The 22,552-nt window shown below is 34.8% G+C and overlaps 1 protein-coding gene across 1 annotated transcript; it reads right to left on the bottom strand.

Moving 5' to 3' along the window:
• Positions 1-5,197: 5,197 nt before the first annotated feature.
• Positions 5,198-22,229, bottom strand: LOC107018264 (ADP-ribosylation factor GTPase-activating protein AGD2-like). The gene is made up of 19 exons (XM_027916494.1): positions 22,028-22,229; positions 21,819-21,895; positions 21,104-21,204; positions 18,319-18,389; positions 16,973-17,035; positions 16,595-16,639; positions 16,382-16,447; positions 15,371-15,418; positions 15,183-15,278; positions 15,060-15,101; positions 11,196-11,411; positions 10,717-10,845; positions 9,586-9,798; positions 8,909-8,992; positions 8,561-8,833; positions 8,120-8,241; positions 7,620-7,707; positions 6,861-7,303; positions 5,198-5,660 (listed from the first exon to the last, which is right to left on the bottom strand). The coding sequence occupies exons 1-19, from the start codon at positions 22,079-22,081 to the stop codon at positions 5,546-5,548; spliced, it is 2,346 nt and encodes a 781-aa protein (XP_027772295.1). The 5' UTR covers positions 22,082-22,229; the 3' UTR covers positions 5,198-5,545.
• Between the last annotated feature and the right edge of the window lie 323 nt (positions 22,230-22,552).

Raw genomic sequence — 22,552 nt, 5'->3', positions numbered from 1 at the left:
CCATCAATTATTATACAGTACACATGACATGAATCTATAAGACCATTAAACACTACTTGACCTAATTATACTTGACCGGATCTTTATCCCAATTAATTAGACACACGAATAAAATTTTTTTTATCAAATATTCAAATGCTTAATTAAAAACGACGTCGTTATCATGATGTTATGTATCTCCCCCAACCTATCATCCATATATTACATAATCGATAGCTACAAGTGAAGTATTCATTTCCCTTTAAAGTGCGTTTTGAATTATTTAAAATTTGATTCGATTTAATTGTGCTAATTAATTAACAAAATTTCATCTCAATTATTCTTATTTTTCAATTTAACCTAGCTAGATTGATTCACATTACTTGCCATCCATCCTTTAAGCATCAAAATCAAAAAGTGAAAAGAAGCAATGAAATCACCCTCTAGTGCAAGCGCGATCTTTTTACGTGGGCAAGTGAGATAGTCATGTATCTTGAATACATGCATAAATTTATCTACTGCAATTCACGTGTATTTGGGATATCATATACATACGAGAGTGATGAGCGAGATTTTTTTTATATATCCCATATACATATGAATCCACTTGAATACGATGTATTTAGACTAATTACGCCTAATTTGACCTCATGTATCCCGAATACATGTATCTAAACGTATCTGAATGCATCAAAATCTGATAAAATTCGTAATAATGCAAACTACCATGTATCTAAATAATTAGCTCCTAAACTAGTGAAATTTCTGTAAATTTCCTTTAGCTATTATCTATCGAAAAAAATAATTTACAGAGACATGCTAATTTTAAAAAATAATAGCTATCTAAACACGTAAATAATTTAATTTGAAATTTAAAAAATTCGAACTAATTCAATCATAATTCTTCGTAAAAAGTGTCATATAAATAGAAGAATATTTTTTTGACTCAAAAGTTGCATGTGAAAGCATAGAAATAACAAATAAAAAAGATAAAAAAACTAGGTGGGGGGCCAACAATAGGAGAAAAGCATCGGATATTCTAAAGCATATGGAAATTGTCATATCAATTTAATTAAGACCATTATAAATAATTTTCTACCCCTTGTCGGCCTACGTGACACTAGTTTGAAAAAAAATGTCAATACACGCTGGGTCCACAAGATAGTGTCACGTAGGTCGAAAGGGATAAAAAATTATTCATAAAATAAGTTCAGAGGGTAATAGTACATTAATATAACATAAGTCTGATATTTCGAACATAGGTTGAGGAGGTACTTGTGCATTAGGGAAAATGCATAAGTACCCTCCTAAACTATGCCCGAAATCTCAGAGACACACTTATACTATAGTAAGGTCCTATTACCCCCTGATCTTATTTTATAAATAATTTTCTATCCCTTTTCAGCTTATATGACACTATCTTGTAGGCCCAGCGCGTGTTGACAATTTCTTCATTATAGTGTCACCGCTGCCACGTAGATCGAAAAGAGGTAGAAAACTATTTATAAAATAAGTTCGAGGGGGTAACAAGATCTTAGTAAAGTACAAGTGTGTCTCTAAATTTCTGGCATAAATTGGAGGTACTTGTGCATTTTCGCAAAAATTGAAACAATTATGGTTCAAATATACTGAATTAACAACAATTAAGAGTTAATGACATCCTAATCTCTGATTAAGGAAAGTCATTGTCTAATTAAGGTAATTATTTTGACTTTTAAGGCCCAAAACATATTATAAATCTTTTTAACTTTAGTTGTAGGGCGGCAAGAACAGACACAAACTTGTGATTTAATATTAAGGTCATTTAATTATGTCATAATCATATTATAATGTAATTTAATTAATGGAAACCATATATTTAATCATGTTGCACTCCAGTGCTACTTGAAATTAATACGTATTCGTATACGTAGAAATATATGTAAGAAACGAAAGATAGAGAGAAAAACGTATAAACTAGAAAGACTAACACATTTTTTTCCGATTTAATAAAATCCAACACATACCACTGACAATACTTTTCGATTGTTACTATTTAGTTAATTAAATGTAAAAGTTTATGGTATTTTATGATAACCTAGCTACCAACATTGTCTTTTCATAATATTCTCTTAGAAAACGCATGTGTTTAACAGTAAAGCTCACTCAAGATATTTATGTGATCGTGAATTCTGAATCGGTCCATTATATTTTATATTAGATATAATTCATACTCTAATTTTACTTTAAAATTTCGATCACGATTAACTCTTTAAGAAATAATATGTTCCATTTTGCCAAAAAAAAAAAGGATCTAATTAATACAATAGTCAAATATATAAATTTAGTAAATCCATAAGCATATTATATTATTTTGTTACTATAATTGTAAAGGATAGTAAAGGGATGAACCTTGTCATTTTCTTTGGGAATAATTCCAATAGAATAATACTTTATTTTAAAAAAATTGTATCCACGAGTGGAGATAAAAGGGTTTTGTATAATTATAAAATTAATAAATATTTTTAATTAAATAATTAGCTAATTATTTAATAAAGATTAGAGACAAAAACATTAAGAATCTCATAAATACATAAAGTCAATAGGTCTAAAACTTGGCTTTTTATAGGGTTTTGGTTTGAGGGGCCTAAATATAATATTTTGGGCGGCAAAAGGCATAATTTAGTTTCACGTGGGACTTTTATTCATGCATCAGATGTTTCGATTTCGAATCATAAAAAATAAAGTATTTTTTTTAATAGAGAATGTATCACTCTCGAAAAGGAACATCATAACACGTCTTGAAACAAACATTGAACATGTATATATCGATTGAAAAAAAGGTATTGATAAACAAATAAATTAATATGTAGATAAATTCTTTCGAGCTATTGTGGGGAGTATATTTTCTGTAGAAAAAGCGAAAGAACACTCTAAAGTGATATATTTCGACCCCAAAGATAACTCCTGATATCAAAATCAGTACGTACTTATATATAAAGAGATACATAAAAAAATAGAGAAAAGAACGTGAAATGAAGAGTTCATCCGAATATTATATCATTACCACTCTGCATTGATCCATTGTATGTACATTATATTATGTCTGATTCATATTCTAACCTTACTTTAAATTTTCGATCACAATAATAACTCTTAATAACAAAACAACATATTCCAATTTCTAAATATACAAATAATGTAGTGTGTACACACACACACACACACACACACACATATATATATATATATATATATATATATATATAGGAACATCTTGTCATGTTCTTTTAGGAATATATTCCAATAGAATAATAAGCAATTAAAAAAAAATCATCTATGAGTAGAGCTAAAAGAGAACTTTATGGACTTTATTGTATAATAATTTTAATAATTAGTAGTTAAATAATCTACTAATAGAGTAATATTTAATTAAGATTAGAGACAAAAACATTAGAATCTCATAATACATATAGTCAAATGTCAAAATTGAGGGCCTTAATTATATTATTTTGGGCGGCAAAAGGCATGAAGTTATACATGATTTCATTTAGGTCCCCTATTTTTCATATAGGAATAATAAGGATTTTAAAATAATAATAATAATAAAAATTATTATTTCAATTAATATATTCAACACTTCAATAGTTCTTTTATTCCATATCATTGAGTTAGGTGCCTATTGTTTATGAGGAATTTGGTATATTTCTTTATTAATTGTCCGCTCTCACGAGAAAAAGCTCAAATATGTCATCAAATTTTGAGAAAAGATTTATATATATCATCCATTAAAAATTAGCTCATCTATGTCATTTTCGTTTGAGAAAAGGTTCCTCCGTACCATTATTAATTGAGAAAAAGGACAAATACATCGCCGAACTATCATAAATGGTATGCAAATACTCTCTATCATACTTTTTGGACATTGGTGCCGCTACCGTCCAAAAATTAGAGCATATATAACCTTTATACCAACGGACATACACGTGTCATAATCTTATCCACCAATCGGACATTTATTAAATATCGCATGGACATATAAGACTGTGTCACATGTTCGTTAGAGTGAAGGACATATATGGTCTAGTTTTTGACGACAGGGGCACCAATGTCCCCAAAGTATGATGAAAGACATCTGTATACCATTTACGATAGCTCAGGGGTATATTTGTCTTTTCCCCTTATTTATTAACTAAAAAAGGCACTCTATGATTTTTACTTTTATTTTTAAATAAAGAAAATGATTTCCATAATAAAAGTCGGAAAACAAGTTCTACAAGTAGTATTTCACATTGATTGTGTCTTCCGCACCTTTCAATACATTTCATATTCACACCCATCCTCGTAGCCCCTATCTCCACCACCCTATTACCATCCCAAATTTCCATTGTATTTATCTAGATTATATATAAAATAATAATTGGGAAACTTACATAAATATACTATAATAAAAAAATATTTACCATTTATAACAATAATATATTTTTTTTACTTAATCAGATTTAATTCATTTATAATACAAATTTAATACATATTACAAAGAACAATTTATTATTCACATATAATACAAATTTTAATGATGGATAATACATTTATCACACATTTTAATACATTTATAATACAATGTGTCAAATTTTTACCAAACAAACATAATATATTTAAAAAGACAATTATAATTCATATATATTGCATACATAATTCTCTTTTAATTCATATTGCATATTTAACATAATATTGCTATAAATGGTGATAAATAAAAAGTATTGCTAAAATCAGTAATTACTTATTAAAATGTACCAATTTATGCAATTTTTCCATAATAATTTTTGTTTAAACATAAGTTCAAAAATTCACTTATTTTTTTCTAAAAAACTTTTCTTTCGTACCAAACACACCCTTAATTAAATATCTCATATCCATACCTTAGGAATGAAAAATACTCATCGTACTAAAAAGAAAGCTTTTTCTTATCCAACGCAAATCCAAATTAGTCGAGATTCTAGAACGAATACTGAACACCGAGTAAGAAAGTAAAAATAAAAATATGTATATGGCTTACATTTGGATGAACTCTAGATATAGACTTGCAGAATGAAAATTCATGTAACTGCTGAACTTGTTTCGGACTAAGGTGTAGTTGTTATTTTATCGACTCTAAATTTTAGATCCACCACGCGTCAACTTATTTCCCTTTAGAAAATAAAAAGAAATGAAAACAAAAAAAGGCAAAAAGACCAAATTAACAACTTACTAGGAAACAACTCCAATAACTTTTTTGATTAATACATCAGAATATGCAGATTTGCTACACCTGATCATTAAACTCTTACAAATTTTACTCTTAACATTACAGTGGTTTAAAAAAATTATGAATGCCAAAGTATTGGTAAGCCTGTGCACTGATTCTTGATTCTTTCAGGAACTTCACGCAACGTCAACAAGGGAATCCGGAGAGAGGGAAAAGGGGGAGAGACGAATTAAGTTTCAACGCGTTAGAGGAGAGATGGTAAGCATTTATAGAACATCATGCTTTAAAAAATGAAGATGGAAGCTTGTAGAGCTACCAGTTAAAAGCACCTGTCCCATTTCACTCACTCTTAGTAAGCAGGATAAATAACTCCTCATCTTTGATTGCGCCCATCTCCATAGCCCTATCCAGGGCGCTGAGTCCACCATAATCCTTGATTGATGCACGAGCACCCCTGAACACATACAAAGAAGAGAACATAAGAGACTCGGAAAATATAAGAGTATGATGTTTCGTTTACAAAGCATAACATGAATTCCTTTGAAGTTGGAAGCCGCGAGTATTTTCAGTAACAAAAGAGAGCTAGTAGAGAATGTAAAATCAGAAACTTGGATGAAAACTAAGCAATGGATGTAAGGAAAGCTTATTTCACAGCTACTGACTAATGCCCACAAGAAATCTTGAAGCAGTCCTGCCACGAGAGAGTTCACCAATAGCAGCTGAATCATGTTTCGCCAACCAACCAACTGTAGTTAGTTGTGAAGAGAAAGAAGTTACTATTGGATGAGATCATAGGCTGACTGTGGAGGAATTGTTCCAGAGGCTACTATCGGATGTATCAAGGGATGAAAACTCCTGGTTGTGATGTAAAGTAACTATTGGGATGATATCACCAATTGAAAGCTAAAGGGACTTGTAAATATTAACAATCTATCTTTGATATCTTTGCCTACAAATTAACATATGCATGTAGGACTCCAATTTGGTTTGCTGAAGTGGAGTGCTCAGACCTTGAAGCCTCAAGTACACAGTACACGGTAAACTGGAAAATCTGATACCATGAAGTAATCCTTCTCTTCGGCATAAACTGAACTTTATCACTGAAAGACGAGGGTAGATGGCAATCTAACAACCAGAATTTTGCCTAACCTAACCTTCAGAAATAATGGTATCCATCCTTATACCAAAGCAAAGCAATATTCATTATTTATGGCCATAAAGTTATATACATGTAATTATAACCTAAAACTTCCATGCTTATTAGCAGTATGTATCCTATCACCTGCATCTGTTGTTTTATCACTCACACGTATCCTAAAGATCTAAATGCAGAGATAATGTAAGCAAATTAAATACTGGGAGAACCTTTTTTTTCATGACCCTGGTGATACTTGCAACCGTCCATCAGCAACAGGTACTAGGTAACTCTATCCACCAAGGCTAGGACAGATGGGAAGAAATCACATAGTGTTTTTTTTTGTCTCTGTTGGGATTTAAATTTGAGTACTCACGGTTCTCAACCATTTCATTGACTTCTAGGCCACATTCTTGGGTGCTTAAATACTGAGATAACTAATATGTCGATGAGCGGTCAGATCATTAAATTGCCTACAAATCATGCTGCATAAAATTGATTCTGAATTAAATATATCACCTTCTAAGCAAAAATTTAGCCAAGTGGTGTCTTCCATTGCCGATGCAATGTTGTAGAGGAGTCCTTCCATGAAAATCACGCCTATTTATATCAGAACCAAATTGCAGAAGAAGTTCAAGCATCACCGGAGTTTCCCCATTGCAGGCTAGATGTAACAAAGAACAGCCTTGAAGGCAAAGCTTGATTCCCTGACAGGCTGCTGGGTTTTGATGTTTCTTTTGGGAATCCTGAAGGCCTAGTTTTGAATCATTTTCATGAATTTCATGGTACATTGTGGCACCCTTGACCTCATCATAGATAGTGTTGATTATATTCACATCTGACACTACAATAATTCGGTACACATCCTTCACCTTATTACTCCTAACTGCTTCCCAAATGAGGGTGGCACGATTGCTGTAAGGTGCAAAAGCTTCTTTATTCACAACCTGCTTTTCAACATACTGGATAACATGAAGGAAGTTAATATCGCATATATCGCACGAGCTTTGCATGTATTCTCAATTCATAGAAACTTCCTCACAGCAACTTTAACCCAAACTTCTTTAAATAGTTCTTTCACATTAAGTGGGAAGACACACTGTTTCTCCATTGGACCTCCACCATTAATGAAACAACAGACAAATGATCATGAGATTCTCTTTGTAGAATTCCATGGAAAAACAAGAAGACCGAGTTGATGGATGATCAAGCTTAGCACAAGGGATAAAATGTATAACACGGAGAAGGAAAGCCCTTAAAACATGCAAGAAAGTATACCTTTGCCAAAATATACTTCTCCTTTTCATGAAAGGCATCTTTGGGGCTTGGCTTGGAAGCAGATTGAATAGCATCAACATTTGTTAATCTGAATAAATTAATCATTCAACATGAGCTTAACACCAACAAACATAGATTATAAAAATGTTTGAGCTAAATGCATGTTATATCATCATGGCACATGGGAACATTATCTATCCAACAATGTGCACTGACTAGATAGTCTGACCCAGATAGAATGTCAATTGTAATGGAAAAATAGATTGTATATTGACTAGTTCAATTGAAGAATGAATAGAAGTGTGGACATAATCCTGGGAACTGTATAGTTGGAATTTTGTGATCTTTGATATCTCTCAACATTTCGTCTTTTCTTGGCTGGGGGAGGACCTTTCACATTAAATTTGAACCCAAATATCAATAAACACACAGAATCTATAGAAATTCCACCCATGCAAGAAATGACTTTCTTGTATATATTATCAACGAAGGGTACATACTCGTCATTTGGAAGTTGAAGCAGCTCCTCCCACACCGAATTACAATAAGAATTACCCAATGTGCGGAATAGATCCAAGATGGTAGGCTCCCAAACCCTGACATCTAACGTTATGGACCTTACCTGCAAATGATAAGTATCTCAAACATCAATCAACTCAACAGGCCCATAGATCGTTCATTTTGTTACTTTCTGGGGTCAGCAACTGAAAACAAGTTATACTTCAAAATACATTTCAGAAAAGATCCAATAGCTACTAACCTTGTAGTACATTGTCATGAAAGTAGTGCAAATACTCATATTCTCAAATATAAATGCATGTGGACCAGTACAAAGTTGAACAAACACCGTGAACTAAATGGAATTACTGTTTTTTTTTGGAACAAGGCAGATGTTTGTAGACAAGAGGAACAAAGAAATTTCAACATGGATAAAGATGTACCTTTGAAATATGAACACCTAGGTTCCGATGAATGCCCGAGCACTCTATACAAATTAGGATTCCAAGATTTAGAGAAGCCCAATCAGGTTCTGAAGCACCACAGTCAGCACACTTGTCATTTCCAGGAACTTCTCTGAGAATCTTAGAAACAGAATCAGGCTGATTGACTCTTACGGAAGCTAGGGCTTTTTCATCATTAACAGCCCCTTGAACATTCAAAGAAGCAGCATAGGTGTTTTTGCTACCATCAATGTCATTTTTACTAGCATCAAACTGCAAAGACAAGACGATGCTCAAGATGACTTCAGAAAATCATTTTCTACAGAAAACTAGATTTCAAGTTTCAACCTTCTGTAGATGAGAATTCAGAAGGGACGCAATCACTCCGGTGATTTTATTCATCCAGTCAACTCGTTCAGCTTCACTTTCAGCCTGCCAGTGGAAAATAAAGGGAAATCATTACACATGGTGGATCAGCCCTTGCTAAAGTGTCATCGAATCTGGTAACACATTAGTCCAACTGCAAAAGAGTTTGTACTGTTTGTGGTTCTTTCTGCTTAAGAAAATAAGAAGCCAATTGTGACTATTGTTCAGCACATTGATTGCTAACAAAATGTCAAAGCACAAAACTAGATAAACACACAGTTGCCAGAAACTTTTATTTGCAAGATGAAGTCTAAAATAAAACATACAGTGCATAAGCTTAGAAATGACAAACTGTAACAGCTTGAGCAAAAGAGAAGTAGCCAAATAAAACAATTACAATATATCAAGTCAACACTTCTTGATACTAGCTTACTACGTCATTTCTTCCTTGCATTAATCAGATATGGATCCAATGCATCGAAGTAATAGTATACCAAGAAATTCAAACTTCTATTGTAGACAGGAAAAGAAAATCACACTAAAACAGTTCAAAACATTAGGTAACTCTTAAATCTTTCTTCTTTGAGATGTTCTTCCCTTCTAGAGTTGATATATCAATTTAAGCATTGAGTACAAAGATCAACTATTCTATAATTTACCTGCAATGTATAGGATTTTAATGGCGAAATAATTCTGAAGCAAAGCCTCAGGTCTGTGTCCTCTGCATCCAGTTTTATTGTAGAAGTATGAAGATCAACAGTACGACAACCTAAATTCTCCTCTCCAGCGGATGACGACCTGTACTTTGTCCGAAATCTGCCAAATACACTACTATGGTTATCAACACCAGAAGGGTGAGATGATGGGGAGCCCTGGCAATAAGATAAAAAATAAATGGCGTAAGCAAATGAGTGTTCTGGAAACACTTTCATCCCTAAAATACTCTAGCACTGTGTAAGTCAAAATCCATCAGAGTTGAGAAAACCATACTTTTTACACTAAATAGAAGTGCTTTCCAAAGTGCTCGGAAGTACCATAAAGTACTTCTAGTTTGTAGAACTTTGTGTCAAATTTCCTTTAAAAAGTTCAAGTTTAGAGCTGTACAGTACTTCACAGTTTTGAATAGAGAGGTTACTACTGAACAAAAGAATCAGGTGCCAGATTTTTCAAATACCATTTTTCCAAAAGAAAACTTTCCCCTGCTATGATGCTATGTCAGTGAAATCGAACAATAGTCTCTTGAGTGAGCTGGCAAAGGATGCCTTTCGAAGGGAGAAAATGAGCACAATGTTCACCTATTATAGATGGTCATGTGGCATGTCAATGAAACCCATCTATATCAGCAAATATAGACATACTCCATTTGTTCTTTATAATCAAAGTAAATTCATGTTGACTTGCCAGTTGTTCACAAACATTAGCTTTTGAAATACATAATATAGTTGGCAACAGTCAGAAGTTCATGTAGAAGTAAACCTACTCATGAAGATGTCTGAGAAAGTCGAAGAATCAGCAACTTCATATGCCTGCTCTTTAGATTTTTCTCCCATATCACTCCAAATTTTCCACCAAATGATTATACTTTACAAATCTACTTTATTATACTAATCATTACACTTAGGATGAATTAATCAAACTTAACTTTCATGTAAATAGACAAGAAATTAAATTTAAACAAACAGGGATTGATTCACACTAGGTGTCTGCGGAAAACTTTGAAAAAAGAAGTCTGAAGCAAAATAGAGGCATGACAATGACTAATGCAGGAAGGTGAAAATAATTAACAATACCATCTGTGCACCCTTGATCCTGTAATAGTACAAATTGCCAAGACTGTCAAGTACAAAGAACCGCCTCTTCCAATCTGCCCTCAAACTAGAAGATCTTTTCAAAAGATATCCCTGCTTAATTGTTTGGACCTGAAAGAACGTTCAAAAAACATCCATACTTTAACATCTAGTGCTATATCTATTGTTTTTTTTTTGAAACTGTAACATTGTATTTCACATAGTACTTAGGTAGTACTGAAAAACCATATTTACAAAAGCAGAAAGTAAGTACAATCTATCCAAAAAACTGAACCAAATCTAAATGAATCCTAAAACATCTATGATTGACTCAGTTTCATTGGAGTAGACATTTGTACACCAAAAGCAGACAAATATATCTATTGTAGGGATCTCAACCCCAAGACAGACAGATAGCAGACAGAAAATCATTGTTATATTACTTTTTTTTTTAAACATGGTAACTTTGTTATATTACTTACCGCTCCTTCTGCACTGGACTGCATAATTGCTTCTATATTTTTGTCTGAATTCATACCAACACCATTTGAGGCTATAGAACTAGTTGAAGTACCAAGGTTACTAGATCCCCGCAAATGATTCAGCTCAGCTTGTGTCCTGAACTCTTGGATTCTTTTGGCAAGTTTATCTTGTTCTATGCTGGCCTGTTCTTTCGACTGCTGAGCATATGTCAAAACCTGATTTATGGAGATAACATTAGCACCAAAAATATGCAAAAAGAAGAAAGATATCAAAAACAAACTCAAATTTCTAATCAATGTCATTAATCAAGCAGCTGCAAAAATCAACCATTTAGTATTATTGAATTGTTGTTGTGTCTACATTATTACATTGAGACCATATTTATAGACCCTAGAATACAATCCTTTACTAAGTAGGATACTATTTAGTATTCCTATTCTAATAGGATTGTATAAACATATTCCTATTCTAATAGGATTGTATAAACATACTCCTATTCTAATAGGATTGTATAAACCTATTCCTATTCTAATAGGATTGTATAAACCTATCCATATTCTAACAGTGACTAAGGCTGGCAACGGACCGGCTACGGGCCACCGGACTGGTATTTCCCGGTCTAGTGGTCCCAAACTCGGTCCATTGTCAGCCTTACCCAGAGCTCTTCTTCCTTCGCTCAACATTACAGTATTCCATTTCACCAGGTAATTACCCTTGCCTTCTTTGCCCCTTGCTACAGGATGTTTCTTGTAAGTCTGTCCAGCTTTTTGACAACTTTTGAAGGAGTTGAGAAAAAAGACATAACATAAGTAGAGGGGGGGGGGGGGATCCAAGACAGTATTAATCAGAATCACTCTATACTCGAGTGAGATATTGTGTTTCCACCTAGCCAACTTCTTTTCTGCTTTCTCCGGGATCCCATCCCATATCTCCAGTGTTTTCTGTTTGCTCCCTGAGGGCTTTCTCCGGGATCCCATCCCATATCTCCAGTGTTTTCTGTTTGCTCCCTGAGCGCATACCCAAGTATGTGGTTGGTGATCCATCAATTTTGCACCCCAAGATATTTGCCAGTCTTAGAATCTGATGTACATCTTTGACAGGAATCAGACTGTTTTTCCCCCAGTTGACCTTTAGGCCTGGTACTGCTTCAAAAAGAATCAAGATCAATCTGATATAGTTCAGTTGCTTTGCCTCTGGTTCACACATGATAAAGTATCATCTGCATATAATAGGTACTAATCTCTTTTCCACCCCATCCCCTAGTTTTGTCTCCTATATGAAAGCCTCTGATCCATCTATGTTGTGTAGCTATTCTCATCATACTATCAAACCCTTCATTGCTAGAAGGTCCCCTTGTCTCAGTCCTCTTTCTGAAGGAAAATAACCAACTGGTTCTCCGTTTAATAGGACTGAGAATCTCGCTATCTTGATGCACAATTCTATCCATTTCAACTTACTGCCAAAGTTCATTTGTTTCAAAATGTTTAGTAAGAAGGACCAGTTAAGATTTCTGGATGTCCAACTTGCATAGTAGATCTGCAGTTCCATCTTCAATAGATACATTCACTGGCTATCAAAGCAGCATCCATTATTTGACTCTTGCTTACCATCTGATTATTATCAACCAATTTGCTCACCACCTTCTTAAGCCTTTCTGCCAGTAGCTTAGCAATTATCCTGTACACACCTCCTGTAAGACTGATTGGCCTACAATCCTTCAGCTCTGAGGCTCCAACCTTTTTAGGGATTAGAGGTATGATAGTTGCATTGGAACTCTTTCCAAAGTTCTGATTTGAGTGGAAATACGACGGAGTGTTGATTATGTCTCCTTTCAGAACCTCCAAAAAGTCTGAATGAAGATCATTGGAAAGCCATCTGGACCAGGTGGCTTCTCCATAGCACACATTCTAATACTTTCCTATATTTCATCCTCTTCAAAAGGTCATTGTAGCCAGGTCTGTTCTTCCTCAGAAATCACAGTAACATCCAGTATATTAAGACCAGGCCTCCATTGTTCAGACTCTTTGTATAAGTTCATGTAAAAATTCTGAGATGCCTCTTTGATCAAGACAGGATACTTCACCGTGACTCTTTCCACATGAAGTTGTTCCATAGAGTTGAACCTCCTGTGTGAAGTTGCAATTCTATGGAAGAACTTTGTGTTTTTGTCACCATGTTTCAGCCATGGTATCCTGGACCTTTCTTTCCAAGCTATCTCCTCATTCTTGGCTACCTCATCAAATTTGTCTTTTGAAGAACTTCAGCATCAGTGAGAACTCTGTGTTCCTATGTGCTTTCCCAGATTGCTATATGGTTCAAAATGCCTTCGTTTCTCTGTTTCTGGTTACCTTTGTTATCCCTCCTCCACTCTTTCAGCTTAGCCTTTAGCTAGTATGAAGTCTGCTCTTCCTTCAACACTGAAAGAATTCCACCACTTCACTTTGTCTTTGAACCCTCCACTTCCAGCCACCACGATTCAAATTTGAAGTCGGATTTCTTCCTGATCCCCACATGTCAAAGCAACAGGATTGTGATCTGAAGTTTAACTTTATAGCACATCTTCTTGATCTGAGAGCCCCCCCACCCACCCCACCCAATTGTGCGCAATGTAGGAACCTATCAATCCTTGAGGTAGTTTTGTGGTTTTCCCCTCTCCTACAAGTATCTGATTCCCCAAATAAAGGAGGATCAATCAGCTCCAATTGCACCACTAAGTCTCATACAGTTTGGTCTTTCTGAGGGAAATCTGATGACATTAAAGTCATCTACATTATCCATGGCCCAGCATACCTGCTTTTAATGGCTAACAATTTCTCCACAGTGTCTTCCTGATTCTTTATTACAATCTGCATAGACTGCATAATGTGCCACCTGAAATCCTCATTTACCCCTGTGAACTTCCGAGTAATACTTTGATCACCAACCTCCACCATTTCTCCTGTCCACACGCTTTCATCCCAGAGGACTACAATTCCCCCACTGCTCCTATTGCCTCTTTAAGAAATTCTCCCATCCATCTGTTATCCCATATACTCTGTAGCCTGTATTACTCCATCAATTGGCCCTTCTAGTTTTTTTTGAAATTAAGTGGCCCTTCTAGTTTTGTTTCAACTAGAATACACATATTGGCATCCCAAGATATAGTAGTTTCCTGACAATGCTCCTCTAACCACCCCCATTTATCCCCCTCACATTCCATGATATTAATTTCACTTTCATTGATACGTTAAGGCTAGAATTAATTTCATGATAATGAGGCAGAGTATACTAATAGTAAGCAAGCACAAAACCAAGAAGCGCTAAGAGCTAGAGTGAGCTATTTATGCAAACATCAATCTCCTTAAATGTAATTTACACACATTCCAAACAGGAACCAGAGGAACAATGAAGAATCCTCAAGAAACAAGTAAATAGTAAACAAGAATGAATCGCAGCATGAGAGGACCAGTAGTCGGTCTGTCATAATCCATATTCCATACAAAGAGTGTGTTTGTTCATGAAGCCATTGGAGAGTATGAAGATATTTTGTGGAATTGTCTAACTGATTGATTCATCTCAACGGAGCTCTATTTATACATATACAAGAAGCATCTTTGCATTAACCAACTAACTACTTTCTACCAACTAATCATGCCAGCTGGACTAATTAAACTACACTTTAATCCATTCAGCTCAGTTAACTAACTAATCAGCATATCCTAACTGTATTTTCAACTAGCTGATTTTGTACAAATCTATCTTCAACTAAATTTCAATACTGTCAAACCCAAAATGAATCAATGGCAGCATGATGGTACTACCTCGTTCCAGTAAGTAGCTAGTCAATCACAATATAAGGACAAAATAACTCATGTGATGGGTACCTGATGGATGAACGGCTCCATCTGGCTCAATAAGTCATGGCCCTACATTCAACAAGTATTAAAATTTGTTAGTTTAATGACAGAAACATAACTGCATCAAAGAGTAGATAAAGAACATCATACCAGCTTGAAGTATCTCAGATGTGCATCCATAATAGCACTAAAGGATTCTAAGAACTCGTACTTCTTTTTGGCATCAACATTTGTGATAGCATTTACCTGAAATCCTTGAGGCGACAAGGCTATAAATTAGAATCTTGAGGCAAGAATGCTTGCTGTGTAGAAAAGATTCTTGTATACATTATACATACAAGATTGAAACGGCTTCTCTCAAAAGTGGACTTTGAGTTATGAAGCTCCTGTCACAGAAAAAGCTGTAAAACTCCAATTCCCAGTTTTGACTCCTAATTACTTCAAATGTTTTCCTTGACAGATAAGCACTAATATAAAACAGAGGGATACAGAAGGCTGGACATACTTCATAAAAACCTGAATAGGATATTGTTAGCATCAAAACAGAACGAGATATAAGTGAAACGCTTCAACATTAATTCATCACAATTTGTTCCCTGGACTTGGGAGCAATGTCTATATATGTAAAAGCTCTGAGACATGCTTCAGGAAAAAGCCTCTACCAATAAGTGGCCTCGGCGAGCTTCACCCGAACATGTATCAACATTCTTTCTTTTGTGAAGGTCATTTTACAACAACCAGAAAACACACACACGCAAAAGAAGGGGGAAGATGTGTTTACCAAAAGCATGAGGCTGAGTTTCTTTTTTTTTTTTTGAAGTAGAGCATGAGCTTGAGTTATTTATACTTTCCCTAATATAATATCCTGCCTATAAAATAATTGGTAGCAATATGGATGATGCTCTTCACGTATAGCATGCCAGAATGAGTTTCTCATCCTGTCCCTACATAATCTCGATAAAATAAAAAAATGGTACTACTATGGAAGATGTGGTTGGACAAAGGTATTTATCTGTGATATGTTCATGAGGATGAATTCTCTTACAAGTTCCTCCCAAAGCAACACCTTTCACCTCATTTTTTTTCCTCAAGGAAAACAAGCATGTAAATGATTCCTCAGAGGGGTCCTATAAGAAAAGACCTAAAGCCGACCAAAATTTTGAGATTCTTTAGGACATAATTTTATTTGAACACATAACAATCAGGACACCGATCACTTTTGGTTGGTAATTTTTGCAACATTTATCAGTTTGTGTTAGGTTGCACCTCATCAAGTTAGGCAGATAGAGAGATACACATAAGAGGATGAACAATCCACAATGATAACCTTTTTCAGAGAAAGGGCTTACTTCTTCAAGTTCAGTAACAACTTCATCCCGTGCATTCTTCTTCAGAGAAGAAAACCTTTCACGTGCCTGGCAGTTTAGCAACTCAGGAGTGAAATTAATAACAAAAAGAACTGGAAGTGTTATCTTCCAAATGAACAGAATTTTGCACATAAAGTCTGCTTAGCATTTAAAAAAGCAGCTTTAAACCTGTTTCTATTGAAACATCTCCATTACCTGGTCATAAGTGGATGCAGCTTTATCAAACCTGCGACGGGATTCCTGCAAAATTAGAGACGAGTCATCAGACACATGACATTAAAGTACCAATCCTTGTATGTCAAAATCCACTAAGAGGCACCCATTTGACAGAATTACAGCCAAGTTAGGCTGGCCACCAAGTACAGTGGATTGGTGTTCTGTAGGGAGCCATGTTTTGTTGTAGGTTCTCTACAATTTGGTATTCAACTTGTATATTGGGGTATTCCATTATTTATAAAATTGCTTACCTTATCAAAAAAAATAAAACAGCTACCTAATTCTATTAACACAAACATAGAGAGAGCTTGATCTAGATTTCCACAACAATATTGAAATAATGCCAAATTTGATCACCTTTACATCCCGCAAATCATCAGACAAAAACTGGCTCACACGATCCACCAGCACATGTTCTACCTGCAAAAGGAATAACTTGCCTTACTTTTTCAAAGAACTATATCAGAATAAACATTGATATAAAATGAAGCGACATAATCAGACAAGCTTAGCACATCCAACTACAGAAGGTACCGAAACAACTTCGTTTTGCGATCCCAGCGAAAGCTCCTAATGGCTTGTTCAAAAATTGCAAGGCCAAGTTTTCTACTTAGGTGTCTCCACTTCGACGGCATTTAAGTGAAACAAAATTAATGAACATCTCAGAGGTATCTATTTGGTTAGTTAACAAGTTTGTGATTATACAAGAACTTAATCGTGTATAAGATTGGTGTAACTAAAACAACAGAAAGATTGGTATTTGATGAGAATGATTGTGGTTCCACTTAGCGCAAAGTTGCTATGCCCATGGAGCTCAAGAGAACGATTTACAGAACTATGATATTCCACCATATGCATGCTGGTACAGTTTTCCACTACCTTTGGACTTTTGCTCACTCCCCTTCTGATCCAGCGGCTTAGTAAGTTTGCAGTGTGTTCTAGCATTGTCCAATTCTCCCTAGTCACAGAAATGAAGAGTGCCCAAATTTGGGATGTTACCTTTCAGTGAAGGAATATGTGAGTGTTAGTTTCAGTTGCCTCCATGCTTAGAGGCATCTAGATGCTATTAGGATTTCCTCTTCTTAAGTGCTTCATGAGTTAGACATGCCTTTCTCACTACAAACCATGAAAAACATTTCACCTTTGTAGGTGCCACGCTTTTCCATGTAGCTTTCCAGGGGCCTTTTTATTTGAACTGGTAACTGTAGCTTTCCAGGGGCCTTTGTAACTTCTTTTTTCACCATGTTCTTTTTAGGAACTTCTTTTTCACCATGTTCTATGATAATGGCCAGTTATTCCCCCAGTCCCTAACAATTCCTCATGAATCTAATATTCCAGCTATTAGTAGATTTGCACTGAGCTATGGTTGCTTCAGGATATGAGACAAAGTTGTATAGACCTGGTAATTCCTCAAGGGTATACGACTCTACGTCTCAGCCATGCATCCTACCAGAATCTTATCTACTATGACCCACCTTGAATTGTTTTCAGTATGTAACTCATCCCAGCGATGACTTATCTACATTCATGATCTCACTCCATGAGTTGTTGACACAGGTTTAGTGCACCGAAAATAACTATAATGGGTGTATTAAAGTAAAAAAAACAGAACAGTGTGCCATACACAGCAATATGCTTTTATAGAAGAGTACAAAGTTTCTAACAAAAGGCTCACTATGGTGATTTAGAATACATCCACTTACTTGGGAACGGATAAGTTCCTTGTATGTAGCAAGCTCACGCAATGCAGAGATAAACTTCATTATGATTGGACCTGACATACGGATGCATTTAAGAGTGATACATAATCTTATTGTTTGATACAAGTAATTATAAGCTTCACAATGTAAGCATGGAGACAACATTAGCATATTACATTGGGCAACCATACTTTGGAAATATAAATGGAGTAAATAACAGACCAGCTGCCATATCAACTCCATCAAGTGACACCAGAACTACAGCTTGAAATTTCACATCAGCATGCATATTTTGCAAATAGAACTACAACTTCATCGATTTATGATATTTTTTTAACAAGGCTTCATGGAATTATTTTATTGATCAAGTTGAAGTTTTCATTGATAATAACAAAGTCAACATGGCCATATACAAGAGGTATACCAAAAAAGGAGAAACCTACAACATATGGTCCTCACAAAAAGCCACACCATCCTCAATACAAACAGGAACTACATGGGTGCACCAAATGAAAATAAGGGATTGGAGTCTACTCCTCAATTAAGCAAAGTTCATCTCCACCCCTTCAAAAGATCTACTATTTTGCTCTTTCCAAATGACCCACATTAAAGCGAGAGGACAAGGCTTCATGGAATTATGATATACAAACAATAGAAGACAGAACTTAGTAAGACAAACAAGCAATGGGGGATTTATTAGAATGAACTATCACTGCATAGTGGGTTCGGGCTAGACCACATATTTTCTTCGTTAACCCTTGATGTACTTTGATGTTATGTAGCCCCATGAATTATCCCAAGAAGTTTAGAATTGGCTTACAAATTATTTCTTAAACGAGTCGCTCTTACTTTGACAAGTTATATGTATGTACATGTAACATGTGTATGGAATATACCAATTGAAGATTTGGAATTGTGATATATTAATGAATTACTATAATGACATGTCACAATGGTTTAAGTTTGGACTTTAGACAACAAACTATATGGACTTTGATGACGAATTGAGCAAATAAAAGAAGTTTAATGTGATGAATGACTGGGGTCTTGAATAGCCTATTAAGAAGACTTGGTTTGGTGTCTAGAATGCAGCATTGGTGCACTTCCCTGATGACAATATGCATTTGGTGATATTTTATATGAAGTACATTTATGAATCCAAGCCCCGAAGAAGGTGGTATAGGCGACAGCTTATTGGGTCTTTAAAATGTGGTATATAGTGAATTTTAAGAAATAACCAAACTGATCCTACACTCTGAAGTGGGTTGCCAGATTTGGAGATTTAAAGTGAGGAATGAGTATAATAAAGTGAAGCAAAATCCATGTAGTAATGTCAATGAATGATGAGAAAGGATTCCACAAAAGCAATTGCTAGGGCTCTTTACACTATATGAAAGAAGAGAAACCTATGGGTCTGCTTTTGCTACAACCACGTGAGATAAGGCTTGGGCTGGTAGCGAGATTTTCTTACTAATGTAGAATCCTGAATCAGCAATAGTTCACTATTAGCTCTTTGGTACCTATGTGTTCTCTTTGACTACTATTTTAGATATGGACATCAATATTTAAGATTTTAAATGAAGTATTTTTGTTTAGATGATGATATTACGACAGAAGTTGGATTTATTTGAAGGATTTGAACTTAGAAATACATGGATTGAGCCCTAAAACCTCAAATTAGTAACTTGAGCATTTGATCCACTTCAAGGACTTCGATGGAGAACTAATAATATATTTGGATTTAGAAAGTTATGGGTAATCTGAAAATATATCTGCTCCATCAATTTGACCGCACAATGGATGACTTTGACTTTTGTCCAAGACTCAATTTGGAGAGATGAATCAAATGGATATATTTTATGTTGATAGGAGGCATTTAACGGAGTTCAGCACGATAATGAGTTGGGAAGCTGTGTGGTTAGCTTGTTAATTAAGGTAAGAGAAGACCTTAACCCCTGATTGCTCATTTCCCTTAACTAACATGTCAAATAGTTTGACCTTGCATAATATGATTGGAAAAGATGTTTTTACCACTCCATGACATACCAACAAGCAGTCTACAGAAATACAAGTCATGTAAACCTCATCCAATCATCTATATGACTTGGCACGTCTTGAGCACTTCCCTCCCATACCACACCCATAAAGAGGGAAAACAAAAAATAAACCAGTTAGAGGGAAAAAGAGAAACATATATGTGCTTCTCAGAGACATCTTATTGAGATTTTTAACAACGTGAAAGGTTTTACAATATTGCCTTCTCAAGAACATCCATATAAGAGCACTAGCTGACAACTATCAGGCTGCTTTTCAACATTACCTTCTCAACAACATCCATATAAGAGCAATAGCTGACAACTTTCAGGCTTTAAGTATCTAGCCTGACCTCAATATTGACTCAGCATCTCCCTAGAAGACCGAAATGTTATCCATTAAGCAATTAAGAAAGCTGTGAATTCCTTTAGGGAACATACCACCTTAGAGAAGAAGAACATTTATAAGAGAATTCCAAACTTAATGCAACTTTTGGAGTGTCTAAGTTTTGTTTGATAGAAATACAATTGTTACCTTCCTCAAAAAGAAAAAATTAAAAAAATCCAAACTTAGTGTGATCTTCGAGGGATCATTTATATGAGAATTCCAAAATCAAGCATTAACATTGAAGAGAATAAAAGAAAAACACCTTCAACAAAACAAACAGCAGGCATGATGCACCTATTGACAATTGCAAATAAAATTAGCAAAAATGAGAACTTTGTAATAGTTTGAATGAGTAAAGCCAACTAACCTCCAAGGGACACACTGAGAGGGTCGTCTAGACCACCACCAAATGCCTCTAATGATTCGGCAAACATGATGTCTCCATTCTGTGTTTCTCCAAGAACTTCCCTGAAATAACTAAGCATCAAGAATAGCATCTATCTAAACAAATAAATGCAGATGAAGAAACCAGAACTTTCAAACAAAACAAGAGAATGATATATTTTGCAGAACAACAAAATTGCCAACGCATAGAAAGGGGAAGAACGTATCACGTGTCAGTGAGAGAGAAAGATGAATGATTACTGACTACAAACTTATAGCTTTTAGAGAACCTCCAATTTGCCATGAAAGACAAATTCTTTAGTATTAAAACAAAACGGACCTATAGAGAACAGAATATACCCAAGGGTGTGGCCTCGTAGTCAATGAAGTGAGTTAAGACTCATGAGGTCAGCTTCAAACCCCAACAAAGACCAAACAAAAAAAAAATACTTGGTGATTTCTTCCCGACCGTTCTTGGTGGGAGGTGGCAGGGCTATCTTAAATTAGTCGAGGTGCGTGCAAATTGGTCCGACATTATAGTTATAAAAAAAAGGAGCAAAATTCATATAGCAAACTATATTAATTTTGATTGAAATGTAGTTAAATGCACTAAAGATTCCACCTTTTTAAGTCATTACACGTAATTACAGTAAACAGAAGCTATTAAACCAAATAAAATGATAAAATTGAGTACTCACATATACTTCTTACATCCTTTATACAGCTTTTGACATCGATCTCTAAGGTCATCTGTAGTCTGCTCAAGACCCCTCACCTACAAAGCAACAAATTTTAATTTCAAAAACAAAATTGATACAAAATTCCTCAAACATCAAAACCCAGAAAGCAATTTTTCAAAAAGATTCAAAATACATAAAAATGAAAAGGGGATCAAAAGAAAAGTTACTTGTTTCTGAAACATAGGAGAATCCTCCAGCTTAATAAAAGCAGCCATTGACATATTTCTCTTTCGTTTTTTTCCTCAATTTTCTTTTTATCTCTATGATTCTTACTATACTTTCCCAAATGAAGAAGAAGAGAAACTTTGAATCAGATCTTCATAGTGGCAAATAGGTAGAGCCACTCTGTATATTCTTCATTCTTGAGGGTAAAATGTGTATATATGAGCTGTTGGAGGACCATGTTTTATTACACAATTGTTGAGTCGTAACTATTTTATTCGGTTTGAAACTCGTATCCCAAACGATAGATGGTTATAATATTTTATTACGATCTATCGTTATTATGTTAGAATAAAAAGTTTTAGACGAGTTTTAATTTCACGTGATGATAGGATAGCTTGGAGAGTGATTTCAGATTTAAAACGGGTAATACAAGTACTTGTGCGTCTTTCATAGGAAAATACGTTATTTGTCAAATTTCTATTTGAGTATTTAGTAATCGAATAAAAATATTATTCTATTATAATTTA

The sequence above is a fragment of the Solanum pennellii genome, chromosome 4 (genome assembly GCF_001406875.1).
Source record: "Solanum pennellii chromosome 4, SPENNV200".
NCBI classification, from domain to species: Eukaryota; Viridiplantae; Streptophyta; class Magnoliopsida; order Solanales; family Solanaceae; genus Solanum; species Solanum pennellii.
This window is presented reverse-complemented; position numbering and strand designations above follow the sequence as displayed.

Bases quoted from the DNA above. Each gene is read 5' to 3' on its own strand.
- LOC107018264 (XM_027916494.1), bottom strand. From the start codon at position 22,081: ATGTCAATGGCTGCTTTTATTAAGCTGGAGGATTCTCCTATGTTTCAG. The intron at 15,102-15,182 runs GTATGATGTTCT...TGTTGAATGTAG, and splicing joins ATCTGAGATACTTCAAGCTG to GGCCATGACTTATTGAGCCA. The intron at 8,834-8,908 runs GTTGAAACTTGA...TTGTCTTTGCAG, and splicing joins TGAATTCTCATCTACAGAAG to TTTGATGCTAGTAAAAATGA.